Source organism: Callorhinus ursinus, unplaced genomic scaffold, assembly GCF_003265705.2.
Source record: "Callorhinus ursinus isolate GAN/ISIS: 27379988/994484 unplaced genomic scaffold, GSC_fseal_2.0 scaffold4, whole genome shotgun sequence".
Lineage (NCBI taxonomy): Eukaryota > Metazoa > Chordata > Mammalia > Carnivora > Otariidae > Callorhinus > Callorhinus ursinus.
This window is the reverse complement of record NW_027397066.1, coordinates 156,319,351-156,346,293: the sequence shown is the minus strand read 5'-3', so window position 1 is coordinate 156,346,293 and position 26,943 is coordinate 156,319,351. Positions and strand designations below refer to the sequence as shown.

At 42.0% G+C, this 26,943-nt stretch overlaps 1 protein-coding gene and 1 pseudogene across 5 annotated transcripts in view; one reads left to right on the top strand and one right to left on the bottom strand.

Annotated features, from left to right (window-relative positions):
* Positions 1-5,241: 5,241 nt before the first annotated feature.
* LOC112825855 (small ribosomal subunit protein eS1-like) lies at positions 5,242-6,070 on the bottom strand (annotated as a pseudogene).
* Positions 6,071-17,490: 11,420 nt separating this feature from the next.
* Positions 17,491-26,943, top strand: part of DOCK5 (dedicator of cytokinesis 5) — a 200,346-nt gene continuing 190,893 nt past the window's right edge. For 2 of the 5 annotated variants that reach the window (XM_073892593.1, XM_073892594.1), the window contains exon 1: positions 17,491-17,785. In XM_073892593.1, the coding sequence (XP_073748694.1) occupies positions 17,743-17,785 (43 nt within the window). In that variant the 5' untranslated portion in view covers positions 17,491-17,742. Of the gene's footprint in view, positions 17,786-18,027; positions 18,036-26,943 lie in introns of those variants that run through there. The other 3 variants (XM_025873815.2, XM_025873813.2, XM_073892592.1) reach the window with 2 other exon arrangements.

Genomic DNA, 26,943 nt, shown 5'->3' with positions numbered 1-26,943 from the left:
CCAAACACTGGATTAGTAGACATGGTTCTGTTTTAAAAGACTTTCAACCTGAAGAACTTTCTGCCATCTCACCCACCACGGCTGCCCGGGGACGTTGGCCCTGGGACCAAGCTGATGCCTGTGCGTAGGGATGTCTCTGAGGAATCTAGGCCCTATGAGGGGGTGATAGCCTCACTCATGGCCTTTTATTTAGAAATTGTGTGGCCATCAGTTAGAAGGCTTGGTGAGAGTTCCCAGGACAGTGCCTAGGAGAGAGGGGCATAGCACTGTTTCAGCCAGGTAGGCAAGACAGCTCCCTTCTTTCATCCCATCTCCTCTCTACCATTCCTCAGGGTGACTTTTTTCCCCAGTGCTGGGACTTTACACTTAAGAAGTACATAGCAGGATGACTTCTAAGCACATCACTAATGGATATTGATATAGTGATTTGGAAAGTAGCACAACTCTCAGACTTACTGGTGATTACCTAAAAAGGAACTCTTCACCCCTACCCCTTCACTTTGATCACAACTGTGTGCAGGATTTAAAACCACCAGAGATGTCCTTGGTCATCAGTCCAGGAAATCTGGTTGGTGTAACTCAAATGAAACACAATCTTTCTTCCACTGAAAAGTAGGAAAAGAAGGTGGTGACAGGGCAGGTGACAAGCCTAATTGGGAATTTGGAAGTGTACTTAGGGGGAGGTGGGGGACTAAAAGATTGCATTACAGCTCCTTTTTGAAAATTTCTTTATCACAACACTCAACGCCACTTGAAAGGATCTGTGTGTATCTGAGGCCCTGGAGTGTTGATGTTTTTGCTGCACCTGCCAAGTCACTCCTGAAACTGACACTCTTTTTCCCAGCCAATGGAATCATTCTATTAAAAATTGGAATGAATTGACTTTGTAGTGCTTTGGTTCATGGAAGAAATAGTCATTCTTAACAGGAAAAAAACAAAAAACAAAAAACAAAAACCAACCCCACTTGGCGATTAAGTACCAGGACAAAGACAATGTTTAGTCAAAGAATAGGGAAAATAAAGTATTCAATCTAGGGACAAGAATTTCTCCTTTAGGGGCGCCTGGGTGGCTCAGTCGTTAAGTGTCTGCCTTCCGCTCAGGTCATGATCCCAGCCCCGCATCGGGCTCCCTGCTCCGCGGGAAGCCTGCTTCTCCCTCTTCCACTCCCCCTGCTTGTGTTCCCTCTCTCACTGTGTCTCTCTCTGTCAAATAAATAAAATTAAAAAAAAAAAAAAAGAATTTCTCCTTTAAGGGACTGTTATTGTATGATTGAGCCAACATACAAGGTAGCAGGTTAAAAGGACACTGACAGATCAGTATAAATCCATCACGGAGCCCATTCTGCCAGTGAAAAAATTCCCTTCAGGTGAAGCCCAATGATCAGCCCAAGATCTATTAGGTGGTAAGTGGCCGAGCCAGGAATTGAATGTAGATGTCCTGACTCCAAACCCAGTGCTGCCTACTTATCAAGCTGCCCAGCTGTCAGAAAGACAGTGATGCAAGCTGTTTGTAAGCATCTATCACTTCTGCTCACACTCTCTTAGCCAAGCAAGCTACATATCCATGAGGCAGGACATATAAACCTGGGAGTGTAGTGAAAAAATGAGAACAATGATACAATCTATACCATTTCCCTCTGTCCCTTGGGCCCAGCGGTGGTAGCAGCTGTTGATAATCTGTAAATTAGTTCACCATCCTCCATTTGGCTCTTCCAACCTCTCGGTCACCAATCTCCTGCACTGGCTCCACTCTGTGTAAATATTCAAGTGGTTTCTGCTTCTTAGTTAGGCCAACAGTATCTGCCACATCCACATTTGAACGCTTTCTGCATTTGAGGATGTCCTAGGCACAGATAACAATGTGTGGTGTGTTTTGTTTTTTTTTAAGTAGTGTATCTGAAAATACCATGTGAGTAATAATCATGACTGTGATCAAACTTGTATCAGTTTGGTTCCATTCTGAAAGACAGAAAATCCAAGGCAACAGTGGCATGAACAAGAAAGAACTTGCTCCTGCACATAAAACATGCCTAGAAATAAGTGATCCAAGGATCTGATTTGGTAACGCTGGATTCATCAGGGACCCAGGATGATCCCTTGGCTTCCACTTCATGCTCCAAGACAGACTACAGCAATGACAGAATATTCTGGAACTTAGTTCAGATGGCAGCCTCCTGCCACCCCCTCTTCCAATTATTTTGAAAGTGGCTAATTGCCTATATTAACATTTTTTTTTCTTTTTGGCTTAAAAAATATGTAGACAGACACAACTTCAATTGGCCGAAACTCCATACCTAACCGCAGCTAGCCACAAAAGAGGCTAAGAAACACTGATCTGTATTCTAGGCAGCTATGTGTCCAGGCAAAAAAAAAAACAAAAAAACAGGAGATCTTGTTATTAAAGGAGTAGAGGGAATAGACATCCAGGAAAAACCAGCAATTTCTGGCACTCTCCACAGACATTTTCACGAGTTGATAAATTTTGAGTAACTATTTCTGTATTCAAAGTAGCTATAAACCCCAGGGAAGACAACTATTTTTCCATTTGAATTTGAGAGGAGAGAACCTACTTTCCAGAACCCTGAAAGACATGTGATAAAGAAAGCATGCTATCCTCTGAGTTATAAAAAGAAATGACATATAAATGACAAGTTGAAACAGAAATTTGCTACAAATGCTATTATACTGATATTCACTAAAATTAATGTAGTCAGTGTTTATATAACTTTTTTTTTAGAATTTACAATTACTCTCATTAAATCCTCACCAAAAATTTATAGTCTGCATTATCATCCTCATTTGATAAATGAGAAGGCTGACATTTAAAGAATTTAAGTGATTTTCCCAAGTTTAAAAACAATGTACTAAAATTAGTGTCCTCGGAGTCCAGAGTTCAGAATCTGTGTTCTTTCTTCTGCTCCAGCATGCCTCCCTTTGTGGAATTTGACAAAGCACACATGTCTCCATGTTGGAAGCAGATGAGGATGACTCCCATAAGATCTCTGGGTGACATATAAGGACACTAGAGATCTGAGCTATGTGACCTGCATGACTCACTGAAGAAAAATTCCAGCCCTTTGTTGCAAGTTTGTCTTTCTGTAAACCCAAGGGGGTCATGCCAAAAGCTACACTTTCTTCTAAGTGAAATGTACAGGCAGTGAGGCCTGGCAGCCAAGAATTCTGCCCCCATGCTCTGCTTCCTGAGACACTTAGCTGCTACTGAGCAGTTCTGCTCAGTTTCTGCCTCAGTTTCCATCAACGCTCCCTAGACTGCTAGACTTCTAGGTGGGGTAGTTTGGGTTTTTAAAAAATAAGCACCACACCCATGTTCATTGCAGCATTCACAACAGCCAAGAGGTGTGATCGATGGATGAATGGATAAAGAAAATGTGGTATATACACACAATAACATATTACGCAATCTTAAAAAAAGAAAAAAATTCTGTCACATGCAAAGACACGGATGACCCTCGAGAACGTTATGCTAAGCCAGTCACAAAAGGAAAAATACTATGTGATTCAACTCATATGAAGTACCTAACGTAATCAAAATCATAGAAACAGGAAATAGAAAGGCGGTGACCAAGTGCTGGAGAGAGGAGGGAGGAGGAATTCGTTTTAATGGGTATAGAGTTTCAGTTTTGCAAGATGAGAAAGTTCTAGAGATCTGTTGCACAACAACGTAAACATACCTAACGTGACTGAGCTGTGCACTTAAAAATGATTCAGATAATAAATTGAATGTTATGTGGGTTTTTTTAACCACAATTTTTAAAAAAGAGAAAAAAATTTACAACTAATACACATGTAAGAGGTAGGGTTCTCCAGGCCAGAAGTAGGAGGCTGGCCCAGGAATCATTACGAACTTGGAGATGCCAATCTAGGCTGTAACTAGGTAACTAAACTGTAGCTTTTGGGCGAACCATGTTTAATCAGATTGGAACTCAGCCACTGAGCTTTTCCAGTCTTTACAGCTAGATGGCATTAAATGCTGCCAATGCAAATCTGCATAGAGGACAGGGAAAGGAGGTCTGTTGAGACAGATTTTTGACTACTCACAGAGCACAACTACCACAGTGCTTTTCATACCAAAGACACTGGATAAATATTTATACAGTTGAATTAACTGGACTCTAATAGTATCTGGTGTTGACTCTCTTGATTTGAAAGATGATGTCCTCCTAAGAACCAACACACGCTGTCATGGAGTTCCCAACCGTGGGCTTCCAACTGGTCTCAACTCCACATCACTCCAGTTGTTTCTGCAGCTCATGGCTGCGTGCTGACACTGGATCTCCAAATTTTGCTTTTCCTAGGAACTGGATCCTGGGTACACTTTCCTGACTTTGCTTCTCTCCTCCAAATGGATTTGCTACCAGGCCTGTGTCTCTCTACTTTTCCCCTCTGCCTTCCTAGACTCCATCTATTCTATACTTTTCCATTTGTTTCATCTCCTCTCTGTTTTGTGTTTACAAACCTTGGACACAAAATACCATTCCATTTAGCACAAACCCAGGGATTCATTGGAACATAGTACTAAGAGTTTTTAAGCATCTCCTTACAACAGCCAGTGAAGGTTTGATAACACGCCTTCTATACAAAATAAGGACCAATAAGCCATTCTTGCCCCCCGATAAAAATACAATGGTGGTGGAACCCTTAGTCTCAGAGGGGGTGCCTTTCAGGGAAAATCTGACCCATCTTCCTGTCTCTCACTTACGGTTATCTGAAAATATCTAAATACAAGTTATCACTGTCAGACACGCAAATTAGCACAAAGGCATATAATGGCCTGAAACCTGATACCCGTTTTTTATTAAAATAGGAAGGACCACCCAAAATAGCCTGCAGACCCTCTTTTTTGCTCTAACAGTGTTTTATAATAATTCATTCCTCTGTGCGAGTTCTTCTGAAGATAATAAGCTGAGACTGAAGTGATGGAAACATATATTCTGGAAGATCTCCCACAAGGGAGATCCCAAGACATAGGCATGTAGCAGACAAAGACAGAATAACAGCCTTGAGGTTGATTTCTGATCAGAAAGTTCTACCCCTGGCTCAGTCAGTCACCACCTATGGGACCTTGGCTAAGTTATTTAGTGACTCTCAAGCTCTGTTCTGTTCGTCTATCCCATGGGGATAAAAATACTACCAGCCTGATAAGAGTTATTAGGACAAGTAAATGAGAAGATCTATGTAAAGCTCTTAGCACAGTAATTCTTTTTTTTTTTTTTTACAGATATGATTTTTTTTATTTGTCACCATTAAATGTCTGACTTTTAAACAGATTCTTGGACTGGTGGCTCATATCCATCAGCTCGTTCAACTTTAGCACCGGTCTCATCCCCAGTAGCTTTTCCAGAACTACTACCTTCACCATGAAGCTCCATGAGCTTTCCCAATTCAAACTTGGGCTTCTTCAGCATTTTTACTTTTCTAATGAAGACATCAGGAGGTGGACAAATAGACTGACAAGCCTTTTCTATATCTTTTCTGATGCTGTCTGGAATCAATTTATTGACCACTTCTTTCAAGTCACTTGCACCTCTCGGGTCATGATTTCCATCATCTTTTTCCGAATTTGACAGACCTGTTGGTGCTGAGCGTAAGAGGTCTTCCAAGTCTGATTATTGCATTTTTTAGTAAAACCAACACAAAATAGACGAAGCAAATAACCATCGGTAGTCTTGACATCAACATGAGCTTCAATCATGGTCTGCCATTTTTTGACCGTAGAGCACATTTTGTCACAGGTAAGATCCATGCCATGGAAATTAGTCAGGCAGTTTTTGCCCTGAACATCCTCAGTAATTAGCTTGAATTTTCTAAACGCAACTTCATCATTCTGCAAATCAGCAAGGCTCACTTCAAAAACCCGACGCTTGAGGCCATCAGATGCGATTTTGGTTCCTTGGGTTCTTGTGACTAACGTTTTTCCAATATTTCTTATATTGAACATAGCTGGTGCTTTCACATCATACCAATCTTTCCTGGAAAATGGATCAACCACTTTCTTCTTGGCTCCCTTTTTGCCGCCTTTCGTAAGGCGCTTGTTCTTGCCCACAGCCATGGCGCTGCTCAGAGAGCCAAAAGGAGAACAGTAATTCTTAATACAATTTAGGTAAGTGGAAATAGTGAAAGCAACAGAAAACACCTGTTCCTGCCATGAGAGCGCAGGTTTTAAAAGAATTCTGAAAATTCAGAACGAATCGGCTATTTGCATAGCTGCAATTTATACTTACAACAGTGGGTGGCACTAGTACCATATCTATAGAGCATGACTCCCCCCACCCCCGACTTTTTTTTTTTTTTAAACAGCATTCCTTTTCAGCTTTCTTTTCCAGGAATAGCAGCATTTCCCCTTGATCTTTTAATTTTTGTTATCCCCATATAGCTTCATAGGCTATTTTCAGTAGCATAGTAAATTATTTCTATTTTAAAATGCAAACACAAATTGCCATGGGCTGATTTCATGAAATTTAAAATTTTATTTTGAAGTTTTGCCCTCTTTCTAATTCATTCCCGAAACTTGATTTTATTGTTCTACTATGGGCATTGAAACAAATATTTTACATCTGTGGACATTGTCAATCCCAAGAAAGTTTCAAGCCCCTTCTTCTAGGATACCATAGGATGTGTTTACTTAGGAGTGTTTGAAGAAAAGACTTTGAGCATGGCAAGAAAACTACCAGTGGTTCTGAAATCATTCCTCAGTTGCTTGGTGGATATGCTCATGGTTAATTCAGCAGTGATTATAATTGTATGTTCTTTTTTCTTTTTACTTTTTACATCTTTAAACAATTTTTAAAGATTTATTTATTTATTTGAGAGGGAGAGAGAGAATGAGAGTGAGGGTGGGGGAGGGGGACCGGCAGAGGGAAAGAATCTCAAGCAGACTCCCCGCTGAGTGGGAGCCTGACTCAGGGCTCAATCCCAGGAGATCATGATCTGAGCTGATACCAAGAGTGGGACGCTTAACTGACTGAGTCACCCAGGCACCCCTATAATTATATTTTCCAATTCAATTTGTGTTGCTCTCACAAATACCTTTGTGAATTTTATTTCCTATGCTGTTGCCATTGCAACTAAGTTCAGATCATTCTCTAGCCCAGCCTGGAAGCTACAGGTTGGACCTTATTTTGTGCATCAGGCTTGGACGGTAACATGGCTCGGGGTGCCTTTGCATCACAGGGTTTAAAGATTCTCTAAGTTAACTCAGTCCCTAAGGGTAAGAGGCTTCCCCAGAGCCAACTGTAGGCAAACACACGCTCAGTCAAAACATATTTGTGCAACCACACCCCAAAGTCTTGTTTGCAGTTTGTTCTGTGGTCTGAGCACAAAGGGTGGTGTTAGCAGAGATCAACAACAGGGGCAGGGCTGTCAGCTCACCCTGGGCTGGGAGATGGACTCTGAGGGTCCTCCTAATGCCTCTTAGGGGAGCAGCACACCAGCCTTGCAGAGTTCAGAATGGCATCCTACAACCCACTGAAAGGCCCATTCTACCCAAGAGAGCCAGCTACAGACAAAATAATAGCAATCGGCCCGACCTATTTAAACTTCTCTGTGACAAGTGAAATCATTTTGAAGCGAAATTCTCTTCTGTGTTTAAAGATGGGTTAAGTTTAGGGGCACCTGGGTGGCTCAGTCGGTCGAGCGTCTGCCTTCGGCTCAGGTCATGATCTCAGGGTACTGGGATCGAGCCCTACATCGGGCTCCCTGCTCGGCGAGGAGTCTGCTTCTCCCTCTACCTGCCGCACCCCCTGCTTGTGTGCCCTCTCTCTCTCTCTCTCTCTCTGACAAATAAATAAATGAAATCTTTAAAAAATAAAAAAAATAAAGATAATTAAGTTTAAGGGGGGGAACTGAACTTTGCAGAAACTGAAATATCACACATTACCAGGTAGTAGTAAAGAACCCCAGTGTTTGGTTTTTTGTTGTTGTTGGTTTTTTTTGTTTTGGTTTTTTTTGGGCTGTGAAGTCCCTTACATGTACAGCAAAACAAGGGAAAAGAGATAAATATATAACATGATAAAATTCTGATTTATTTGAAAATATTCATTGTTGATTCTGTAAACCAGTTATATAATCAGCAACAATAACAATTTGGTCTCAAATTCATGTCTCGCATTTCCTTGCATTGGATAGAGCAATCCTCAATACTGCTCTAACCAAGTGTTACAGCACCTCACTTCTGATTTGGGAATAAAAATGACAGTGCTTAATTGTGATGCTGTCTGCTAGTTTCCAAGTTGAGGTTATATGTCTTATTCTTTGTTTACTAAGAGTTTGGATTGCAAGCGAATGTTAATTTTAATCAAATGCCTTTTGCATATCTACCCACATGATTGCTTATCCATATTGAATGCTTGATGAGATGCACTAATACTTCATTCTGAATCTCTATTTATAGCTGTATTTGTATGATATTTGCACACATATCAATTTGTATTTTTTTTTCCTCCCACATTTTAACAGGTTGTTCGGCCAGGGTTATGTTGTTTCATACGATAAATCAGGAAGCATTCCATCTTTTCCCATGGAAGAGTTTATATTACATCCTCAACTGATCTCTTCTTGGAATATACAAAAGTATTTGCCTTTATGGCTAGGCCTGCCACGTTTTTTAGATGTAATATTTTGACAACATTTTCTATGTCTTCTATGCTGTTTGGCCGCCTGGGTTTGTCTATTTCTTGGCTCAATTTTGGTCATTTACATTTTCCCAGTGAATTCTGTTTGTAATTTTTACAGTTTATTAAGTAAAAAATAATAGGCATAATCTTATGGAAATTTGCTCCTCTAACTCTGTGGTCCTGTGTCCTTTTGTATTCCTACTTTGCATATTTATGTTTTGTTTTGTTTTGTTTTTTAAGTAGGCTCCAGGCCCAGCATGGAGCCCAACACAGGGCTTGAATTCATGACCCTGAGATCAAGGCCTGAGCTGAGATCAAGAGCCGAACACTTAATCGGACTGAGCCACCCAGGCACTCCTGTTTTTCTTTCATTCTTGGCTGGATTCACTACAGGTTTATTCATTTTATTGGTATGCTTCTACTTAAAATGGCTCACAGAACATTAAGTAAAATACATGGCTGTTGGAATTTTCCTGTTGTTCACATTCTAGGTGAATAGTAGTTTTCTGTCTTCAAAGAACATACTTATTCTGAAGAATACTAATATTTGAACCCAGACAATGAATTACAACAACAGGTTCACAAATAGGAAGACTGAAGTCAAGAGAGGCCCTTTTGGCAAATTACAGGAGAAATCAAAACACAACTCCCAGGGCCAGCGCCCATTTGGCACGTGAAGTGTGGGCCAAACCCAGTTAACAAGGACATTAGCAGTCAGATCATTTCTAAATGGAGTCGGCCTCCATAAAGAACATAAGTGAGCTTACTTCTCCTGAAAGATTTTTTGCCTCTGTGGTATGAGTGGTTCTGAGAAGCGAACCCTGAGGCATAATTTTATGGGAGGGAAGGGCTTGTTTAAATAAGAACATTATGCCACAGTAACATGACTAAGAAACTATGTAAGTAGAAAGCCTCTGGGCGCCCTCCCCTGATGCAGCTGAGCCAGGTGATTTAGGCAAAGTATGTAGACATTTCTTGTTATCTTGAAAGAAGTGAGCTCGGGAATATTGCCCAAATAGAAGGCAAAACAACCTTGGGATGAAGCCATACCCTGAGATTGCAGACTATTGCTTTAGAATGTTGTCTACATTTTTTTTAAAGATTTTATTTATTTATTTGACAGAGAGAGACACAGCAAGAGAGGGAACACAAGCAGGGGCAGTGGGAGAGGGAGAAGCAGGCTTCCTGCTGAGCAGGGAACCCGATGTGGGGCTCGATCCCAGGACCCTGGAATCCTGACCTGAGTGGAAGGCAGACACTTAACAACTGAGCCACCCAGGCGCCGCCTGATGTCTACATTTTAACATTAAAGGTTTGTTAAACTGTCATTAATGGGTTTGGCAATCACATATGGGCTTGATTCAAAGAATAGCTTTCAAATGATCCCAACTTAAAATTTTGCTGTCCCAATGAACAATCCCTAAAACTTGGAGTTACTTGTCCTGTGGCACTAACGATTCCATGCTAAATGTATGTTCTCTCAAGAGAATAAAAAGACTGATATTCAAAAACCTGAATTCTGAGGCCAAGGACAGTTAAAGACAGCGAATAGCGGTCTCAATTTTAGTGAACTAATGAATGTGAAAACATTTCAGAATATTACTCATCTACATATCCGAAGGAGATGAGAACAGGATATTGAAGAGATATCTGCACTCCCATGTTCACTGCGGCGTTATTCACAATAGCTGAGATATGGAAACAACCTATCAATGGATGAATGGGAAAAGAAAACTTGGTGTATTTATGCACAGTGGAATATTATTCAGCATGGAAATAGAAGGAAATCCTACCATTTGCAAGAACGTGGGTGGATCTTGAGGGCATAATGCTAAGTGAAATAAGTCAGAGAAAGACCCAATACTGTATGATCTCATATATATGTGGAATCTAAAAAAAAAAAAGTCAAACTTACGGAAATAGAGAGGGGATTGCTAGTTACCAGGGCCTAGGGTGAGGGGAAATGTTGATCAGAGGGCACAAACTTCCACTTACAAGGTGGATAGATTCTGGAAATCTGATGCATAGCATGGTGATTATAGTTAACAGTACTGTATTATGTACTTGGTACTTCCTAAAAGTAAATCTTAAATGTTTTTACCACATACACAAAGTTGGTGGAAGTGCCAGAGGTGGACCTTATTGTGGTCCTCATCTCGCAATATAGAAGTGTATCAAATCATCACATCACATACCTCAAACGCATGCAATTTGATACATCATTATATTTCAGCAAAACTGAAAAAAAGTTCCTATCAGTCACTGGTTCTACAGTTTCAACACCCTCCTTTCCTTGCCAAGTCTCCCTTCTAGTATTTCTGGAAAAGTCCAGAGGGTATAACTCAGAATTCACACCAATCTGCCCACTTTGCTTTCTTTTCTTCTGCTCTGCCTTTTACCAGGTGGTATCATCGGTAACTATCTGGTTATGCAAACTTTTTCACAGAGGTTGTCATGTCTCCTGGCACCATGATCTGAGAACACCCATTGTCATTTCCACTAGGATACTCATGAGAATGCCTCCCTCCACTCTTTTCCCCCTCAGCTTAACTGAGAGATAATTCACATATAATATTTTATAAGTTTAAGGTATACAACATGTTGATTTGATCCATTCATATATTGCAAAATAATTATCCCCACAGCCAAGGGTAACACACACGTGATGTGATCACATAATTACCATATGCTTTCCTATATAGTTCAGGTGAGAACGTTTAAGACCTACTCCCTTAGCAGCTTTCAAGTATACAATACAGTGTTGTTAGGTATAATCACCATGCTGTACATTAGATCCCCAGAACTTACACAATTCCAACTGTAAGTTTGTACCCTTTGTCCAACCTTTCCTCACTTCTCCCAACCCCCAGACCCTGGCAACCACCATTATGCTCTCTCTGAATTTGGCTTTTTTTAGATTCCACCTTTAAGTGAGATTATATAATATTTATCTTCCTCTGTTTCACTTATTTCACTTAGCATAATGCCGGAAAGGTCCATCCATATGCTATCACAAATGCCGGTCTTTCTCATGGCCGAACAATATTCTATTGTATGTACACACCACATCTTTATCCACTCATCTTTGGATGGACACTTAGTTGTTTCCATATCTTGGCTGTTGTGAATAATGGGATAAATGTGCCGCCCCTGTCCGCCTGTAGAAGTCTACTTGTTTAGCGGGTACCAAAGCAGTTGCTTGTGTGCTGTCTTAACAGAGGTTTAGTTATGTTTTTTATTTATAGTTCCTATCATTCAGAAAAGAGTTCAGAGGGGTTAGGCCAGGAGACCATTCCCCCAAACAGATACTGTTTCCAGAAGTGCCCCAACCTCTAAGGCAACTCCTTCTCTTCAATGACTTCTATTCCAGGAGCTTCTCCCATACTCTTATGCAGCAGACTTTGGGTGGAAAGGTCCTACACTGATGTCTCCCTTGTTACCCTGACCCTTCTCCTGGTGGCACCCCCAGCCTTTCCACTCACTTCAAAAGGTGGCGGTCATGGATTTGAGCAAGGGATTAGCCAACTATGGCCCTCGGGCCAACAACAACACACAACCTGTTTTTGTACAAGCTTCAAGTTAAGAATGTTTTCTACACTTTTAAAATGATTGAAAAAAAAAGAATATTTCATGACATATGAAAATTATATGAGATTCAAATTTCACGCCTACAAATAAAGTTTTATTGGAACACAGCCACACTCGTGTTCACACATTGTCTATGGCTATTTTCCTGCTACAATTACAGAGTGGAGTAGTTGCAACAGAGACCAGATGGCCTGCAAAATCTAAAATATATATATGGGCCCCCTGTAGCAACAGTTCACTGACTCCTGGTTTAGAGCATGGACCCCGGAGCCAGTCTGCTCAGGGTTTGAATTTAGTTCTGCCACTAACTCATTATATGGGCAATATCTTAGCATGTTCTGGGCCACGCTTTCCACATTCGTGAGGGGAGGGATGACAATAGTTTGACTACCTCATTAGTTTGTGTGGGGATTTAACAAGTTGATTTAAAAAAGTGCCAGGTGCAGGCCATGAATATTATTATTGTTACACTACAGCTGGTGACCATGGAAAATCTATCTGGTGTTAAATAAAAATTCTGGATCAAATGTGTGTTTCTTAACCGACCATGACGTAACGGGAAGACAAATCTGCTGACTATGACAGTGTCCTAAACAAAATAGTCGCAGCGTCACTGTTACCAAGGGGCTGCTGAACGAAACTTCGCTTTTGTCCCAAATAAAGGTCAAATTTAGTCATTTAACTTCCTGTTTTCCTATATTATCCAGGAATCTCAGCAACCAAGAAGAAGTGTTCTTTTGTTTATTTTATTTTGGAGAAGGTTGAATAAAATTTTCCATTTTTTAAAAAAATTCTTTATTTTTATTTCATTTTATTTCAAAAATTTTTTTAAATTTTTTTTTAATTTGTCAGAGAAAGAGAGAGATGGAGCACATACAGGGGGAGTGGCAGGCAGAGGGAGAAGCAGGCTCCCTGCTGAGCAAGAAGCCTGATGAGGGACTTGATCCCAGAACTCTAGAATCATGACCTGAGCCGGAGGCAGATACTTAACTGAGCCACCTAGGTGTCCCAAAACTGCATTTTTTAATGTTCCTCTGTAGTCATTTTTCATTTAAAATATAATTTTATATAGTTTTATTATGGCATATACAATTTAATTATTTTTACTTAAGCTGACATTATAATTTTCCACATTGCTTCTTAGTTCCTATCATCTCTTGTTTTAAAGAGTTTAAGGAAGACAAATTCTCAACACATATAGGAACTTTTCAAGATATGTCTATAAACAAAGTTTTGAAAGCTCAAGTGATGTTCATTGCTTCTCACGTGAATATTGATCCAATTCTCATCAAACTGATGACTTTGAATTGCTTATGTCATTGGTTTCTCCCAAAGGTGATCCTGAAGCACATTTTGATATTGGCAGCAGTGAGCATTCTAGAAACAAAACTAAAAGCTTTTTGCTGCATTCGTGAAGAGGGTGAAAGTGCTTCCCAAGCATAAATCTAGCAGCAAGGGGGAATGAGGATAATGACTGGCATTAGAGCACTGACCATTATTTCCCGCTCATCAGAGAAACGGGACCTATAACGCCGCATGGCAGAGGCAAGAACAGACCCAGAGATCCTCACCAGACAAATCATTTGGGGGGCAGAGAGTGGATAGTGATGTGAGTTTGTAGGGTATATATATATATATATATATATATATATATATATATAAAGTGCTTCTAGGGGTGCGGAGGTCTGTTCCTTTGTCCTGTATAGCTCACGGGTCCCAAATGACAATGCATCGCCCAGCACCTGACCTACATACAACCCCCTTGTCCTAAAGCATTTGCCCTTAAAGGGGTGGTTAGAGCCAATTACATTTTTCCTCTTTTTTGGCGGGGTGGGAATTCTGGCAACTACACTCACTCATATGTAGGCTCCAAGAATAAGCTGCTTCTATCTAGGAAAAAAAAAGAGAGAGAGAGAGAGAGAGAGAGCGATGCTTTTTAAGCAGAATCCATAGCTTCTTTCAGAGAAGCAATCGAATCAGCCAGATTGGCAAAATAAACCTGCTAATCAATGGAGGAAGTGAAGCTCTTGCCAGTTATCCTCACATCCATCTATTCTCTTAGGCATTGTAAGGGACAGCCACAATTTTCACGTCAAACTAGCCTCCAAAATCATTTATATTCATTTCTTTCTCTAAGACACCTTCAAACAGAGTATGCTAATGCTGGCATGTGCATAAATGTGTTTGTATTTGTGTTTGTTTTGGAGTTCTGAATATCTCTGGTTGTGGAATATGCTTACTGTTTCTTCTGAAAAGATATCAGAGGAAAAAGAAAGTGATATTTCTGGGAATCATGGTCTTATTCCACCTACCCATCTAGTTGACTCTCTAATTTTCAGCTTAATTTTAATAAAAGACATTGAATAGCTCTGCTTTTATGATTTAAATGGACTTTCAAATTGGAATTTAACCATCTGATATAACGAAGTGGGTGGACTTCAGTCTTCAGAAGAAAAAGAATAAACATACTGAAAGCTGTAATTAAAATTTTCCATTTGCCTCCAACCCTCTTAATGCAACTATTGTCAAACTGAAATATCCAGTGCCCAAATTCAAACCTCAAGTTTTACAAAAAGTGGTAGGGGGTGGCAGCTGAAAACATTCCAGAAAAGGCAGATTTTGGTAGAAATCCATATCCACTGGATGAGCACGAACACCCTGAGGTGTATTGAATTCAGAGTATACCAGTAGAGAACATTGGTCAAACAATTTCCTTAAACAGAGGTGATTAAAATAACTTTGTGAAGCTCCCATTCTATAATGCAAATGTTTCAGCTCCTAATGTTTCAGTGGAGGCATCACTGAGGAAGGTATGACAAAGTAAGTCCTAAAGAAATAAGAAAGGAAAACTTCAATACAGAACAACTTGGATGTATCTGCCAGTTACTCAAGCCCCCAACCTTAGAGTCAAACTTGACCCATCTTGTCTATCACACCCAGGGACAAGATCCAAGGTCTCTGGGGCACGGTAAAGATCTTAAGAAAAAAAAACACACACACACAGACAGACACACACATTTTCTTTTTCTTTGCAAACTTTCCAAAAACATAAGCTAATGAAAGCGTCCAGAAGCCTCACAGTAAATTCCCCTCTGTGCACACTGCACTTCTGTTGGTTCTGCTTTCAGTGTATGTCAAGAATCCAAACTCTTTTCCATCTCTCCCCCACCATCCTGGACCCAACTACTTTTATTTCTTGCTTGAACTACTGAAATATTACTATGTCTTCCCTTGGGCCTTTATAGTCCATTCAACTCACAGTCAAGCAAATTAGATTGTGTCCTAGGTTGGCTCAAAACCCTCCAACCTTGTCTTCTGTAGTAATATGTAAGTCCTCACTATGCCTTTCAGAGTCCCGCTCTATCTGGCCACCCTGTGCCTCTTGGACCAAGTTTGCTCCTTATTCATCTCTTACCAACCAGGAGTCCTTGTTGTTCTGAGAACCTGTTAATCATGCCCCCAGGCCTCTGCATTTGTCGTTCCTGATGTCCAGAATACTTTCCCCTGGAATCCATACTTCCTTCCAGTCTATACATCAATGTCACTTTCGCAGGCACACAATATAAAACAGCAGCAGCCCGCGCCCCCCAACCCCCAGAAATCTTATCCTCCCTGCTTCGGATTTATCTCTACATTCTTAGCCTCATTTGGCATATCTTTGTTTTGTTCTACTCTCCTCTTCCAGACTGTAGGCTCTATGAGGGTAGGGATTTTACTGTATTCACTGCTGTGACCCATTCTTAGAACAGTGCCTGACATCTAATAGGCACATAATTAACATATGTGGAAAGAAGAAGAGATTATCTAGCCTGGGAAATCAGGTTAATCATGATGTCATTGGCAGAGAAAGAAAAATTATATTCAGGGAGATGGTGGAATGCCTTCTGAAAATGACAGATTCTTAACTTATGGTTACAGTCTGTGAGTAAATACCTATTTTTGATGGAGAAGAAAGTAAACCTGAGGAGTAAGTCCTAGAACAGGACCTATTTTTTTTTAATTTCAGATCTCGTTTTGCAAAAGTTACCAAAGTTACAATGCACTAATTCTCCAATCAAGTTTCACTCCCTTTTACTATGTGTTTATCTTTCTTTCATGTTCCAAATAGGCAAGGAAAATTTCATAGACTGCAATGACAAAACAATTAATTTCGAGAGGTATTTTCTCAAACCGTGAACATAAATCGGCTGGTCATTTACTCTGAGATTTTACTTCTATGGGTGAGGTAGCAAAACGTCCCTCCCCTCTCCCCCAACTCAGGTGTCTCTAATCCCATCTTCATTCCCGAGGTCTCTCCAGGAGGAAGTGAGTTCCAGGAGAGGTTTCAGAGGGCTCCAAAAAGGAGGAAACTTAATGCGGTTCGAAAGAGCAGTCCCTGCATTTGGCTGTTGGTCAAAACTATACAGACAGTTAAGGAGAGAAGACTAGGATGTGCCCTATTCCCCTCTCCGCAGGGATGCTCTTTAGGCTGCTGGTCTCTTGGAAAAGGGGGGTCTTGGAGGGAAATTTTCCCTGGAGCATAAGGGTCTGCATTTCTCCAGCTGGGGAGGAGTCCCGGTGTTTTGGGGGTACAGGATTTCCAAGTTAAGGCTCTCTAAAGAATTTTTCCCAACGGAGCTCCCCTAGGAAACTGACACTTGAGGAGCACGTCTCCCTCGCATCAGGTCTCTATTTACCCGAAGACAAATGAGCCTGCTTTGAAAGCTATAAACGGTGGCCCTGGGAGATCATGTCTGCCCTGGAGTCCGGCTTCCGGTTCTCTCTGTGTCAGTTAAAGCTCTAGGGGGTGAACGCGGTAGTCAACTGCTCATTCATTCAACAAATATTTATTAAGCGCCCGCTGAGTGCCAGGCACTCGGGGTGCCCGGAGCCAAGAGACAACTTAAGAATTTCTACTCGTTCCCCCAGAGGCGCGGCGCGCAGTGGGAGCGACCCCGCACTCCTCGCCCACCCGCGCGGCCCGCAGCCCGCCTGGGTGTGCCCCGCGCCTCCAGCGCTGCCCTCCCGACGCCCCCCGGGATCCATCCTCGAGGGTTTAATCCGGGTGAGGAAGGCGGGGAAAAACGCCAAACACTAAAAGGAAAAAACCTCAGCCCAGTCGGCCCTGGGAAGCCGCTCCCGGGAAGTGCGCGAGGCGGAGCCGGGCGAGCGCAGAGCCCCGGGGCGGGTGGGAGAGGCCGGGCGCCCGCGGGTCGGGGCGCGGAGGCGGCCCCGGCGGGCGGAGGGCGCGGCCGGCGGGAGGGGCCGGGGCGGTGCCGGGAGGGGCGCGCACGGCGGCGCGGCCGCCGGGCCCAGCAGGTGACCGCGGGCCGGGGCCGAGAGGGAGCGAATCCCGTGCGGGCGGCGCGGCGGGGAGACGGCTCGCGGGGTAGGCGAAGTTTGCTGGAACATGGCGGAGGAGCCCGGGGCGCGCAGGAGCGCAGCGCGGCGGCGGCCGGGGCCCCAGGAGCTGTAGCCGCCGCAGCTGCAGCCGCCACCGCCGGCGCCGCCGCCGCAGTCGCGGCGGGGCGAGGTCGCCGCCATGGCCCGCTGGATCCCGACCAAGAGGCAGAAGTACGGGGTTGGTGAGTGCTAGCCCCACCCCGCCCGCGCCCGGCTGCCGCGAAGTTCGCGGGAGCGGCCCTGCCCTGCGCAAAGTTGGACGGCGGACGCCTGGCCACTGGGTACCCGCGCTTCCCGGCACCGGGTTCGGCTCCCGCTGCCCTCGCAGGCGCAGTCAACACTCAACTCCCGCGACGGCAGTTCCCGGTTGGGGACGTCCCTCCGGGTTTGGGGAATCCGAGTGGCTAAAAGTGCACTCGGGCTCCGGGACTGGTAAGCCGGCTCCCGAACCCAAAGCTCCAGCGCTCCGCAAGGTGGAAATGTCAAAGACGAGCGCTCGCCAGCTATTCATTTGGGGCACCCGGCCCTGGTACTCGCCTTTCTCCTCCCCATCCTTGTGGTTTCATTGAGTAGTTTATGATCCTCCGCCGTCGGCGGAATGCGGGTGCCTCTCGCGGACCCAGCGCTTTCTGCCTTCCCTCTTCCTGGGTTCTCTCTGAGGTCCCAATGTGAGGGTTTGGGGGTAGAAAGCCGCCCGCCCCCCTTACCTCCCAGGGACTGGGACCCTGCTAACAGTTTTAAACTGATGCGGGAAACTGAAGTCGTGGGGTGGAGGTGATGGAAGAGACAGGAAGTGTGTGACCAGGCAATGGGGGTGGTTGCCCCCGGGGGCTGATTGTGCAGACACGCTCGTTCCTAACGGAGCTTGCATGAAGGCGCTGTAAGACTGCCTTCTGAGCCCCGAGTTTCATCGTGGGATAACATGAGGATATGTTGTTAAGAAAACTGGGACAGGTCCTGGCCAGGCACTTGGCATTACCAACAGCGGTGCTGGAAGTGCCCCCACCACCCGCGGAGGGATTGGTGTTGTGTTGTTTTGGACCCGAGACGCTGGCTGTGCCTGGTTTGGACCCAGGTGAAAAGCCATGGTCCTTGAACCTTTTATCCAGGAGTGAGGTTGCTGAGGTCTCCTGGAAAGACTGCCATTAGCCAGGCGATTACAGGGGCAAGTAGACTTCCGAGCGGTTCCCTAGAATAAACACAGTTGTGTGTGTTGAGAATTGTATCACTTGCTCTCAGGTTCATTCATTTGGCCCATTGGTAATTTAATCTTTTATTTTCGTCCTTTCCCTGCCCCCCCATTTTTCCTCACCGCTTCAGTTAGTAGGGAGTGGTCGGTCCCTGAACAACTTCTATGCTTCTGCGTTTTCTGACAGTGAAGTCCTTTTTATTTTTTTTTTTAAAGATTTTATTTATTTATTCATGAGAAAGAGAGAGAGAGAGAGGCAGAGGGAGAAGCAGGCTCCCAAGGAGCAGGGAGCCCGATGCGGGACTCGATCCCAGGACGCTGGGATCATGACCTGAGTCGAAGGCAGATGCTTAACCATCTGAGCCACCCAGGCGCCCCCTTTTAAAAGATACTCTTGTTTTGTTTTGTTTTTTTATCCTCTAAGTGCTTTTCAACTCTAATCACGAGTCAGTTAAAAAAAACCAACAACCAAACCCTTTCACATTTACTATAGTATTCTTAATTATGACCCTTTATGTATGTGTCTGTATATATAATGGTATATATTCTATATAAGAAATTCCTTGTTTTCCCTCTATTCCAAAAAACTTGTTTCCTCTTAAATTTTATTTAGAATCCTTGCACTCTCCTGTCGCTACAACTCTGAAATAAGTATGTGTTTCTTCTGCCCCAGACTACCTGGTTATAATTTGGTCATGAGGCTTCTCGCAGTTGCTAGTAAGTCGCCAATAGTTATGGAGGTGAAATGGTCTAAGATAGAGGGAATGAATTTCTTTATTTTTGAGCGTTACAGAGTGCTACTAAATTAAAGCATATTTAGCAATGCCTAATCATTAATTACTAACAAAGTTATCGGTTTTAATTTTAACAGGATCCAAAACTATGAGGACTTTTGTGTAGTTCATGCAAGCATACCCCCCCAAATATGGTTTTAATTGCCACAGTCATAGGGGCAAGTATGACGTTTTCTTTTTAATATACTTTTTTTTTCCTGTTCTGGAGTCATTTTACCCAGTTATTTATCATCAGTCAGAAGTATTTGAATTGCATTTCCAGGGCATCGGTGGTAGAAAAATTGCCCCAGGATATAATTTGGCACACTTATTTTACTAGACACAATAGATTCTGATTAATCTTGGTTTGACAAAAGGACCCACTGTTAGGACAGATTAGCCGAGCAGATAAATCACCATTGTTTATTCCTAAAACTCACTGTTGTTCGGAACACCTCCCTGCTTGGAAGCCTTCCTTGGCCTACAGGGTAAAGTCTAAATTGAGCCCAACTTTCAAGGTTTGAAAATCTTGTTCAACCTGTCTCTACCAACCTTATCTCTCCTGGCTTCTTTCATGAACTCACCAGTGCCGACACTGCCCTTCTTTGCTCTTGTGCAATATGCAGTGGAGGGTCTCTCCTTTGGGAATTTGCTCCCTTGTGCCTGTCCCCTGTCCAGAGTGCCCTCCCACGTCTGCATCCTCCCCAGTCCGGCCTTTTCCTCAGGGCTCAAATCTATTCCCATTGCTTCCCCAGGTTTGGTATGAGCCAGACCTTCCCAAACCTTTATGCCTCTCCTGACAATGATGACATTGTGCCATCCTTTGTTACTTATCCTTTTATTCTTGGGCTCACTCAATCAGAAGGTTATGGTTCTGTATCCCTGTCACAATACCAGATATAGAGCATGCATTCAGTAACTGCTTGTCCTTGGTCTTGAGGTGACACTGTAAAGCCCTAACCTAATTTCTGTGATGATTTAAGGCAGCTCCTCTCCCCACATTCCCATTCACCACAATATGATTTGGTTAAATGCGCGAAGCGAGAGCCTTCAGTCTGTCTTTATCTTTGCAAGTAAAAAAAAAAAAAAAAAAAAAAAAATGAGATGTGCTGTTGAGAAAATAAGAAAGCATAGAGTAGACAGACTCATTTAAATATAATTAGGAAAATTGGCTTGTTGGACTTTTGGGGGGATAGTTATCACTTGTGAGTGTCTGCTGGTTGGATTGCGTTTCTAGGTGAAGGAAACCATATGATAGACATTTTGAACCATTTTAATGACTCACAGCTACTCTGTGTGAGGGTAGCGCTTTGATCTCAATTTAAATTTTGCTAAGGGAGGCTGGCAGTCTCTACCCTTATATTATCTTGGTGCCATTATTGGCTGCTCCTGACATAGCCTAGATTTTTCTATGGGGACTGAAATGTAATCTGTCTGGGCTTTCTTAGTTCTTAAACATAGCTCTGTTGGCTCAATCTCTAGCATTTGGAAGGGCCTAAATGACCCATGTGTGTTATCTCTCTATCAAGGGAGAGGACCAATAGATTTGCTTCTTTAAAGTTCTAGTCCATTAGTATCCCTGTGTGAAGTGTTCCATGCCAAGTGCTTAGAAACAAGTGTGCTTCCCAAGCCACTCTTTTCTTCCTTCCTTTTTCTTTACTTTACTTTTCTTTTTCTTTCTTCTTTCTTTTTCTTTTTCTTTCTTTCTTTCTTTTTCTTTCTTTCTTTCTTTCTTTCTTTCTTTCTTTCTTTCTTTCTCTTTCTCTTTTTCTTTCTTTCTTTCTTTCTTTTTCTTTTCTTTCTTTGTTTCTTTGTTTCTTTCTTTCCCTCTCTCTCTCTTTCTTTCTCCTTTTCTTTCTTTCTTCCTTTCTTTCTTGAAATTTTTCTGTTTGAGGATAGGAGGGTATAATCGCTTTTATTTAGACTTAAAGCAAACTTTAGTGATATATATCCAGGTTACTCTTCTGATGATTTGAAACATTTATGTTTAAGTCTGCACCCAAACAAGCTTTTTATATCAATAACAGTCCCTGATTATGTTGATGGTTGATTTTTTTTGCAAAATAATTCATTATTGTTTGTGATCTATATTGTTACAATGCAATAAAAGGTAACGTGGGAGAACCTTTGTTTTCACCATTAGCTCTTCATCTGTTTGGTTCTGCTAGGCCCCATTAATCTGAAAGCATTTAGCTTGGTAGGGTAGTCCCTCAAATGCTGGTGTAAAGATTGAAAGCAGACCCTTGTAGCTCTTTGTTAATAATGCATTCAGGTGTGCTGTGGGTTCCCATCCAGCTCTTGAGGGGAGGGTCTCAGAGAATAACTAGTCTAGTTTCCTTTTAAAGAGAGGAACTTAGTGTCTAAAGAGGTAAAATGAATTGCTTAACGCAAAGTAACCTTTTGAACTCCTTTGAACTCCCTTGGTCATCTGGTTAAGCCGGTGGATCACTTTCTTAGAGTAATGATTTTAACTGCATAAAGTCAACTATGAAGGATTGAAAATGAAACCCAGTTGTATTGAAATACAGCTGTCAAGATATTTTTCAAAATTTGTGATATTGTAATATATGTGCTTATTAATGCACTAGATAACAAGATCTAGTGGCAGGTCTCATAACAACCATGCTTTTGAATTAGTGGTGAGCATATATGATTTTTTTAAGATATCTGCAGTAACTGTGATATGATATGAAAATACCTATGATTTCAGTTTGGTACAAGTGGGGCTTTATTGCCTACAGTCATAATTAAAGTAAATGCTGAGGGTTAGAAAATAGAGATGTATTTTTTTCCCTTTTCAAGTCCATGGATCTCTGAATTTGAACACAGATTAAAAATCTTTGGCTGAAGATCACACAGCTAATTAGTCATGGAACCAGAATAAGCTGTCTACAGGAGTCATGGTACTGCTAGATATTATACATACAGCTGAAGAAGTCTTTTCCCTAATGTGTTTGTGTTCTAATAACATTGAGGCTAAGAATAAAAGGAATAGAGAATTAGTATTATTATGAATTTACTTTGTGACTGTTTTAAATCCTTTAATTCAGTACGTTCCGGGTACGTGTGGGGGTTTTGGAGATATTTTCAGTGGGTCCATGAGATTAAAACCTTTTTGGCAATAATACTAAAATGTTATTGGCTTGTTTCACTCTACCTGCTCATGAGTATACAATACAGTTTCCCAGAAACTGCATGAAGTGTGATATCGCAGCAGATTGAATGCCGAAGTCGATGGGAGAATCCAATTGCCTTTCATGAAGGCAGACATTAAACAGATTTACAGAGATGCAAAGCAGTGCCTCTCCCAAGTGTTTTTGTTTGGAAAAATACATATTCATAAAAAAACATGCATTGGGTTTATTATGATTATTTTATTTATTATTTATTTTTTAAAAAAATATTATTAGAGTGTGTGTGCAAGCAGGGGGAGGAACAGAGGGAAAGGAACGAGCAGACTCCACACTGAGCGCAGAGCCCGAGGTGGGGCCTGATCCCAGGACCCTGAAATCATAACCTGAGCTGAAATCAAGAGTTGGTAACCCAACCAACTGAGCTACCCAGGTGCCCCATGATTATTTTATTTTTAAGGTTTTATTTATTTATTTGAGAGAGAGAGAGCATGAGCGGAGGGGGAGGGTGGGAGGGGGCAGAGGGAGAAGCAGACTCCCCGCTGAGCATGGAGCGCACTACGAGGCTCCATCCCAGGACCCAAGATCATGACCTGAGCCGAAGTCAGCTGCTTAACTGACTGAGCCACCCAGCTGCCCCTATTATGGTAATTTTAAATTAGTTAAATAAAAAAGTGTAAAATGTCTCAGTTTTATGTTCTAATACGGTAAATAGTGATAGATGTAACCCACATAAACTAAAGCTCTTTGAGATTCTCAGTAACTTTTAAGAGTAAAAAGTGGTTCCAAGACCAAAAAGTTTCAGCTTTGTTTCTTTACCTGTTGTTTAAATAAACTGAGTAATGCTGTAATTCTCATATATTGTCCCCTTTTCCAGATAAGAAAACTGAGGCTCATGGAGGATACATTTTTCACCTATGGCTCTATAATCTCACTCCCAAGCCAAAACTCTACTCTGTATGTTTCCCCAAACTTCAGTTGTTCATTGTCACCTTGATATCTGCTGTGTCCAGGTGCCCTTGTGAAGCCGCTTCATGTCTGATTCCATACCCATTTGCCTGGTCTGTTTCGTAATTCATCTTCTCTCTATGTTGCTGCCTTTTTTTTTTTAGTTTTTATTGAAAACAATTATTGGAAAAGAAAATCCTACATTTCTACCATTAAAGGAGAACCAGCATCATATGCCATAGGAAAAAGCAACTATAAAAATAACACCAACAAAAATAAAACAGTGTACTGGAGTCTGGCTAGAATCCAGTACCTGTCAGGCCATTTCTCATTAAAAAGTGAGGATGATGCCCAACTGAGGCGTTCTCCTTGTTATAATGTAGATCCCTGTGATTGGTGGTAGTTAATATTCTATAAAGTAGCCGGGAACACTGACTTAGGGAATACTAAGCCATTGTTTTTAGGGGAAATTCAAGGTCAGGTTCCTGTGAGCCTCTGGTCATGTTTTCATCAACTGGTCAATACATAACCTTATTTTATGTGTGTTTCTGTGTAAGGTTTAAAGACCTTTAATATACATCATTGATTCACTAGCAGTGAACTCACAGCCTGAACAAAGCACAATGACTCAAGCCTGAACAAAGCTTATCTAACACATGTATTTTCTCCATTAGACAAATCACAGCTTTTTGGGCTAGGAGCACTACACAGCACTTCAGCACGAAGCTCGGGGCCATTTCAAATAGTGAAGTCATTAACAAAAAGTGTAATATGAGAAGAACATGGCAGTACCTTTAAAACTGCAAAAAGGATGCTTGTTTGCCATATGAGAACTGAAACAAAAAGAGGGTCTGTCGCCTTGTTGGACCTCAGGTGGAAACTTGCCTGTTATGTTTTGCCCCTCTGCACACATCTGAGAGTGGCCCTGGAAGTACCAGGAATATTCATTTGAGGCTGCAGATGCATTTTAGCGAGTAGGAGAATTCACAAATACAGAATCTGCAAATAATAAGCATCAACTGTAGTTAGATAAAAAGAGATTTAAAAATCCCTCCTTAGATCCTCCTAAGAACCTAAGGGTACTTGCCCACACCTTGCCTGCCCCACACCTCTCAATGTCTCTCTTTCCCCCTTTATTCTCTTTACATGGTCTATAATTGTCCTATTTATTTATTTGATTGTGTTTTCTGCTTGTCTCCTGCGCTAGAATGTAAAGTTACGAGGACAGGAACCTTGTCGTTTTCATTAGTGAACCCCAGCCCTGGGAAAAGCACCTGACACATGGTCAGCACTCAGTAAATACATGATGGAGTAATAAATGAACACTGAACCCATCATCTACCTCAATTTGTCTTGTCTACCGTGAGAGGGCATTTTCTCCTGGCTATGAGGTTTACTGCCCTATGTGTCCTTCCAGTGAGGTGCAATCAAAAGCAGTGAGAAGAGGAACATTTAAATAATAAAATAGTTTTAACACATTGCCTAAGCAGAGGATTGTGTGAACACGGTGGGGTGGGAGAGGAATTGAAATCCTAAAGGATGCCTTATTAGATAGGAAAGAAAAATGGGAATAGTCCTCCTCTTCCCCTCCCCCCCTTCCTCCTCCTCCTTCGTTATTTGTGGAGGCTTCGTGGAGGAAGGTGCTTGACCACAGTGGTAAATAGGGTTTAGGAGGTTCTGAGTCACTGCATTAATGCTGTGTTGAGCACATGACTTGGAGAGAAAAGAAGATGAAATCTAATGAAAGAAACAAGCTTTTATTTCAGAGATTTATATATTTATGTATTTATTTATTTATGAGCGAGAGAGAGAGAGAGAGAGAGAGAGAGTGCAAGAATGAGGGGAGGAGGGTCAGAGGGAGAATCAGGCTCCCCGCTGAGCAGCGAGCCCCGCTTGGGGCTTGATCCTGGGACTCTGAGATCATGACCTGAGCCAATAGTAGACGCCCAAGATGCCCCGAAACAAGGCTTTTAAATGCATTTGTTCCTTCCTATTACAAAAAATGAGTTGAGATCCCTTATAATAAGCACAGTATATACTGTGTACAGGGTAATTTAAAAATATAGGAGATCACAAGTCATGTGGAGAAGAAAAAGTAATTTAGAGTACTGGCAAGGGGCTTGGCCGCAAAGGGAGGAGTTACTCAAGATTTAGTTTGTCCTTATTCGTAGAAGGCCTTTTGTGGTGGTCATATCTTTCAGCGTGTTAGCTGAAACTTAACTTGTGGTTTCTCCTCATCCAAATATTAAGAGACAGACCAGTGGAGTTTGGGGGGTAAGGAATCAAATCTCACTGTAATGAATTTTCCCATAAAGGGAAAATTTTCCAACTTCTAGTCTATTCCCAGCAATATTCAATGTGACAACAATTACAACTCTATACATAGAAAATATTTTAGTACTGTCAAAAGAATAAAGAAAGGAACATGGGTCAACCTATTACCACTCATTTAAATTGAGAGTTATAACAGAATTGTAATAGAATTTGACCTGTATCTGTGGCTCAGGAAATTGATTAAGGTCACATAGTCTGTTCTTCACTAAATATTTGAAAGGAGGGAAAAATAGTTTTCTCCCTCATCAAAGAGATAAAATCACCCATGAAATGTCCACTGTCTGTGGGTGTTAAAGGTATGACAAATCCTTTGGGAGTCCTTTGACATTGGTTTATAAGTAGCCCTCCAGCATACCTCAGGAATCGTGGGCTTTTATTTTTAAGTTTAAAAAAGTGCTTTTGAGATCAGGCTAAGAAATGACTTTGAGGCAGAGATTTGGGTGAGCAAGGGAAAGTGGAGGATGGTTGTGTTAATTTTATTTTTGCAAGTGATGTTCAGGCCATGTCCTCTGGGAGCCTGGGCTGGCAGTCGGGACTCAAACGATTGTTTGAATTGCTGGCCACCAGTTCCCAAGCAAGAGACAAAAGTGGCTTTTGTCTTTTACAAAGCTCTGTGCCGTCGCAAAGCTGCTATTGTTCCAGTGGCTTTATATTCATGGATCCACGTTTCCAGATTGTGCCATTTTCTCCTACTTTTCCAACTCCCCTTTAAACTCTGGGACCATCCATGTCAGATGCAGTCGTTGGACCCCTTGGGTACCCTCTCTAAGAATCCTAGGCATCCATTCCTTGTCAAATAACTTAACTTGAAGAAAAGAAATCAGAGCAGCGATTAATTCCCTCTTGAAAATAGCTCTTTTCTGACTCAGCCAAGGTGAGTAAGACTGCATCCTGCTGACTGGTTTGTATGTGTACCTGGGACAGGATGCACTGTACTTTGTACTTTCTATGAGTCTGGAATGATA